At 41.2% G+C, this 6,570-nt stretch overlaps 1 protein-coding gene across 1 annotated transcript; it reads left to right on the top strand.

The window, feature by feature from the left end:
- Positions 1–187: 187 nt before the first annotated feature.
- Positions 188–5,946, top strand: PMM2 (phosphomannomutase 2; the record flags this gene model as incomplete). The annotated part of the gene is made up of 6 exons (XM_010719767.3): positions 188–307; positions 1,084–1,175; positions 1,874–1,973; positions 2,450–2,525; positions 3,782–3,897; positions 4,512–5,946. Coding segments are annotated over 6 exons (609 nt in total), but the record flags the coding sequence as incomplete, so codon positions are not given.
- Between the last annotated feature and the right edge of the window lie 624 nt (positions 5,947–6,570).

Here is a 6,570-nt window from a genome sequence, read left to right as displayed (position 1 = left end):
TGGCTGCGCGTTGCCCCGCGGGCACGGCGCTGCTCCCGGAAGCGCGGACCGTGCCGGGCTGTGCCGTGCCGTGCCGTGCCGGAGCGTACGGCCGGGGCTGCGCTGGTCTCACGGAGGAACGCACAGATTGCAGTCCTGTTTGATGCTTTAACCTACGTAACGCTTAAGGGAACTGCACGTTTGAACACACGGGAAGTTACTGCTATTGACGTCTTTCTGTTTGGTTGCAGTGGTTGAAAAGTTTGACTACGTGTTTCCAGAGAATGGCCTCGTGGCGTACAAAGATGGGAAGTTCTTCAGCAAGCAGGTAGGGCTGAGACTGCCGGGGAAACAGCATCTTCTAAACACTGCTTTGTTGGAGCTGCACAGTCCTCTGCAATCACCCTTCTCATCAAGGTCACATTTTCATAGATTCATAGGCCTGGGTTGAGAAGGACCACACTGATCATCTAGTTTCACCCCCCCACTATGTGCACGGTCACCAACCACCAGAGCAGGCTGCCCAGAGCCTGTGGCATTGCATGGCTGGGTCTTCAGGTCTAGAATGTTCTTTGTGACTCCTGTAGCTGCTCTCGGTAGTAATTCACAGCATACGTTCTGATGTGCCTTGCAAGGCAGAAGATAAACAGTCTACCTGAACATAAACAGCTGATTCTAGATGCTCCAGTCACCTTCCTTCTTTCACCATGAGTAACAGACATGACAGTTTTCAAGATCATGGCTGCAGCTGCTAACTTGAGCAGTGTTTCCCAATTCATTGGGATGAATCTCTATATCTTCATGTATGGCTACAACAGATATTAATGCAACTTTTTTTTCCAGTCTCCTGCCTTTTGTGGTTTCCTTTTAGCTCAAATACTTAAAGGGAACATCTGAAATGAGAGTTTGGTTTCAGGGTTCAGAAAAAAAAAAGTGGGAGCCTTTAGTTAGTATCACCTGTGCATTAATGGAGAGTTGCTTATTGAAAGGCCATTGCTCTGTGTTAGTAACAACTGATTATCCAGCAGCTGTGTTCTCCATGCAAACTGTTTTGAGGATCTCCAGTTCTGGACATTTGGTTAAATGGGCATTTATTTTGTTTAGAACATTCAGGGTCACCTGGGTGAGGATGTGCTTCAAGATGTTATCAACTACTGCCTGAGTTACATTGCAAAGATTAAACTGCCGAAAAAAAGGTATGTGCACAGGTGCATCTCAAGGCACCACCTAAGAGCATTGAGCATAAATGTGCTAAGCAGACACCTCAGAAAAAAAAAGCTTTGTGTTTTAGGAGCTCTGCATACAGGAAACAGATCAATCCATGCTTGCAAACACAAGCTGCCAGCTGGAGCAGGTGATGATGATTTAGAAGGCTGAAAAACAACTTTGCAGGACTTGAAATAATCACTGTCATATGAGGGAAGGAAGTTCAGTTTTGAAGTAGGACTATTTTTTTGTATGTTTGGAATTCAGAAGCATCATGCTTTCCAGACAAGTGAAGCCTGTATTAAGATGAGTTCTGTGGTGTGTGGGAGTGCAGCTGCTAGTCTGTACCGTACCATATGTCAGACCAACCAGAAACATCACCAAGATTCCCCAGATCTCAAAATTCCACCCAAAAGCAGGCAGAACAGCTGCTAGGGCCCAGAAGTCACACTGACAGGATGCTTCAGTCATGCTTTTGAAACCACATCATACATTTAACATTCATAAAATAAAGGTCCAGAAGACACCTTGGTGTCAGCACTACTTTCTTCCCATTTTTTAGATGCAAAAGGATGCTGAAGGATACATCTGATTCCCATTGTCTTTAGAATTAAAGAAAGCCTCCTTGTTGTATTTGGTATTTTGAACATTGTTTCATCTGTTTCCTACCTGGTTAATTCTCTTTCAGGGGGACTTTTATTGAATTCCGAAATGGGATGTTAAATGTGTCCCCCATTGGAAGAAGCTGTAGCCAGGAAGAACGAATTGAGTTCTATGAACTTGATAAGGTGAGTTACAGCTCTCAAAAAATATCTGGCAGAGGCAGCTACAGCCAGAAATTGCTTTAAAAAAAAAAAAACCTTACTAAAATGAAATAGTGGAAAAGTATGATGCTGATTAGTTTAATATCTTTCTTCAGACATCAGGAAATAGATACAGTAGTTAGGTTTTTTGAGTAGTAGTTAACTGATTACTTGGGTAAGGGGCAGGCTTGGCTCATGTTTCTTTCAACCCCAATCCAGACCACTGGATGTCCTCCTACCTGTATGTAAAAATTCCTACAGAAACCTGTCATATAGAAAACTATCCTTATCTGGAGTGCTCTTTAGTATATCCATCCTGCTCAACTATTCCTTTCCAACTCTTTCAAGCCTTTTAAACAATCCTGGTACTCAGAGCTTTGGACATTTTGGTTTTTTTTTAGTTATATTTTTATTGCTGAATTAACACAGCATGTAGCTGATCTTCTTTTTTCCTTAAACAGAAGGAGCATATAAGAGAAAAATTTGTAGCTGATTTACGAAGAGAATTTGCAGGAAAAGGCCTCACATTTTCTATAGGTATCACATTTGAAATAATTCCATTTGAAACATCATTTCATTTAAATCAGATTGTATCCTCTCGTTGCATGCAAATCAACCTCTTCTCCAGCCCTCCTTCCGTCCCTCCCCCCCCCATTTGGCTTTCACTTGGTACATTTTGCCAAAGGGAACTTCATTTCCTGGCATCAATTCAGTATATTTTAATGTCACCTGTGACTGATTCCACTCATTTTTAAACTTTTTTTAAATCAAAGAATTGATTATAATAAGGTGGACTTAATTTTCCACATATATTTCTTCCTTTCCCCACTACTATATTACAGTAATTCTTGCCTTTTATTATTTCTCAGTTATAAAAAGCATATGGGTGCCATTATTGCTGTGTGCTAAAACACTGAGGCACAAATGAAACACTCTGCTGCAGCTTGCTGCAAATACATTTCTGGCACCTGCTTCAACTGGGAAACACACCTGTGTATTGGTGAAGTCCACAAATTTGGAACTGAGACAGTTTATGCTACTCTTTAACATAAAAAAAAAAATGCAGATCTAATCTCAATACTGTTGGTAAAAACATCTGTCCCATCAGGGTGTATTACAAAGGCTGGTTTAGTCCTCTTTCTGTTCTGAAAGACTTACTTGTATCAAGACAGGAACGCCCACATGAAGCAACCTCATCCACACCGAGGATGAGTTAAATTGAGTGAAGTAATCAAACTGAGATTCAGTAGCATTTGGGAACTTACAAGACTTTCATATTTGTTCAGTGGGTAAACAGAAAAATCACTGTAACACGATGGAAAGCACAGCAGTGATAGCACGGTAGCAAGGTCCCAGGCTGCAGTAAGTGAGGACTTGCTCAAATGCAACAGCCATGGGCACAGAAACAAAGGAAAGCAGCTGCTCACCTTCCAAAGGCCTCAGGTACACAGGGATCTCCAGTGAGACACCCTCACCTCTACTGCCAACCCTTAAATGAGGTCTGGGAAGGGGTGGATTCTGGCTCCAGCCCTTCCATTACTCAGTACGTTGCCTGCACCTGAGCTCCTCTGGGTTGGCCCTGCCTTCCTACCAGGTGCTCAATCACTGGTTCAGGCCATGACTTAGCATCTCTGCTCAATCACAGTAACTCATAGCCTATGGAATATTTTCTGTGCTGTTAAGAAGTAGGTCCAGGGTCTGACTACAAGTCATACTCCATTTTGTTCTTCCTCAGTTGTCACAAATATGTTCTTAAAATATAACAGAGCTTTCCTGGTTCATGTCTCTCTTAGGAGGCCAGATAAGCTTTGATGTGTTCCCAGATGGCTGGGACAAGAGGTACTGCTTAGGAATCATTGCAGAAGATGGGTACAAGACTATTTATTTCTTTGGAGATAAGACTATGCCAGTGAGTATATTGTTTTGTGTACGTGTTTCAGGGATGCTATTTTAAACTGCAAGTACTGTAGGTTCCTGTCAACTGCCTTATGCCTGACAAGAATTGAATTTAGAATAGATACATGTATATGTATATATGAGTTATTATCTCTCAGAAACTAACATTAATATAAGTAGGGTGTCTGAAACTTGAAATAGACCTTGCCTGCAAATTCTGTTCAGTTATGCTGCTTGCTTTTACATTTAGAAGAAAGATGCCAGGCTACTGCTGAGTGCTGGCTACTTTCAGGAATTATAATCCTTTCATCAGTATCCTCTGACCAGTAACCAGTTCCAAATGCAGGTGGCACACTGCATGCTCTGGATCACAGTATTGCAGCAGTAACCCACCTACCTTAGTAACAAGCACTGGTTACATCAAGCCTGCATTTCAGCTTGACAGTAGGCAGTTCTAATAGTGTCCTCGTGGTCATTTGACAGCAACGTTGTAAGTTGGAGCAAAATGGATATTCTTTTCAGGATTTGCTATACAAACTCTTTCTCCACCCCCAAGACCACGACTGTATGTGAAGTTAAATAATGTTAAATAAATCCTCTTCTGCTTTTTACCTTCTCTCTTTTCAGGGTGGGAACGATTATGAAATTTTCACAGACTCCAGAACTGAAGGCCACAGCGTTACGTCCCCGCAGGATACAAGAAGAATCTGTGAAGAGCTGTTTTTTAATTAAAAGACTTTCTTTTAGGCTTCACATTTACCAAATGGTTAAGACAGCTTAATAATTCAAACCATTTTCATTCTGTATTGTTTTTGTAACTGGTGATAAATACTCAGTGCTTTGCAGGTGCAAAGGGAAGGGTTTTAACTCAAGAGAACCTGGGTGACTGGTGAATAGAGCAGAGCTCATTTAGGACCATCCTTTCACGGTTTCTATTAGCAGAAGTACTTTTTGGTTAGTTGTGGTTTTGTTCTTTTTATTTGTTTGCTTGTTTTTTTTTTTTTTAAAGTCATCAGCCCAAATGACTTCATTGTATCTCATGTGTTTCCCTGTGGAGCATTACTTTGGGAACAGTAATTAATTTCACTTAGAAAACTAGACATTTCTGGCCAGGTTAACCTGCAGGACTTGATTCCTCATGTCTCTGTGCTTGAAGTCACAGGAGCTACTGGAAAATAAAGGGGTGATATTATTACATTGATGCATTGCTTCAGATACACCTGACAGCATGTTTTGTAAATCTGTGCAGGGAAAAACGTACTTAGTTTTTCATCTTCTTTTTTCCTTCTTTCCCTCACTTTAAACTAACCAGTAAAATTTCTTCGCTAATTAATTACACTGCACTCCCTCCTCATCTCCCCCATTAATCTGCCTGTTGATGATTTATGGCCTTAAAGTTGGCCTGCAAGGCTTTTATGCCTTGTTTTGGCTTTGAAGCTGCTATTTAAAATAAATATTTTGAAGGCTTTTTAAAAACACATATAAATAACCTTGTGCTGTGAAGACACAAATTTTAAGACATCAGAGTAAAAGATATGTTTTACTATTTATTTTTTTTGAAGGCAGAACTGAGCCTGAAGTCCCTAAGCTTTCTCATGTTTCAGTGCACAGTCAGCTGGTGTGGGACCTGTCAGCACTGGGAGGGCTGGGCCACCCGATGCTGGTTTCCTCCTCACCACAGCCTGCACTGCCAATGCACGGTACATTAATGGACCCTCTACTTTTTGCAGACTATTTTAAATCTACAGTGGAAAAAAAAAGGAAACCCAATATTAAAATAACGTGAGTGCAGCAACAAGATACGATTTTGTCACTTATTACACTATTCCTGGTAAGAATATGGGTAGGTGAGATTTTTTTTAGTGCTACAATAAATGATGTGTGTTTCTGTTAAAATTCACATTGAAGCATGGCAATCAGGAACTGTTAATACAACTTCTCTTGTCTGGCATTTGGAAACTAATCTCTTCTGGGAATGGTTTACTTTGGAAAAGAGAATAAAAATCTCATCATGGAAAAATTCTAACACTGTCATTTTGGCAAATAAATTATTTTAAGCAGATCTGTTGTGTGTTTCCTGTATGTACAATGAAGTTACTTAATGTAATGCTTCCCATTTCAGGTTTGCATGATTGTTAACGGCTTAAAAAGAAAAAAATAGAAGTTCAAAGGATTTGCAAAAGAGGTGGTGGATGCTCTGATGCTGTCATCCAAAAGTTCTAGCATAATCCACTTCTCATAGGCACACTTCCATAATGTAATTCAGCCTCAACCATTTTAATGAAAGCAGATGCTGGACCAGACCCATTAGCATTATGAGAAATGTCTCTAAAGAGAACCGCAGCCTAATAGCTGCTGCTTTGTATGTACACAAACGTGATGCAGCTAGTTATTGCATTACTTCACAGTTGTTTCCTGTTTGCAAAAACCTATGCAAAACACCCTGCGAAGGACCAAAACCAGGTTTGCTGCATGTATCGCCACTGCCAATAGTCATCATCTGCCTCTCATGCCACCAGATGAGGAGCAAACAGAGAAAGAGCCCCTGAAGCCTGGCTGAAGCTTTCCTGCAGTTTTGAATGCTGACTGCTGCATCTTGGGAGCCCTTTCTACACTGCCTTGGTCTCCCAGGCTTCAGCTGGGACAGCCAGGCTATCCTCCCTGCTCCCCCCAGTGTAGGTTAACA

This window comes from Meleagris gallopavo, chromosome 16 (assembly GCF_000146605.3).
Source record: "Meleagris gallopavo isolate NT-WF06-2002-E0010 breed Aviagen turkey brand Nicholas breeding stock chromosome 16, Turkey_5.1, whole genome shotgun sequence".
Classification (NCBI taxonomy): Eukaryota; Metazoa; Chordata; class Aves; order Galliformes; family Phasianidae; genus Meleagris; species Meleagris gallopavo.
Note: the sequence above shows the minus strand (reverse complement) of the source record. Positions and strands in the feature narration are given on the sequence as shown.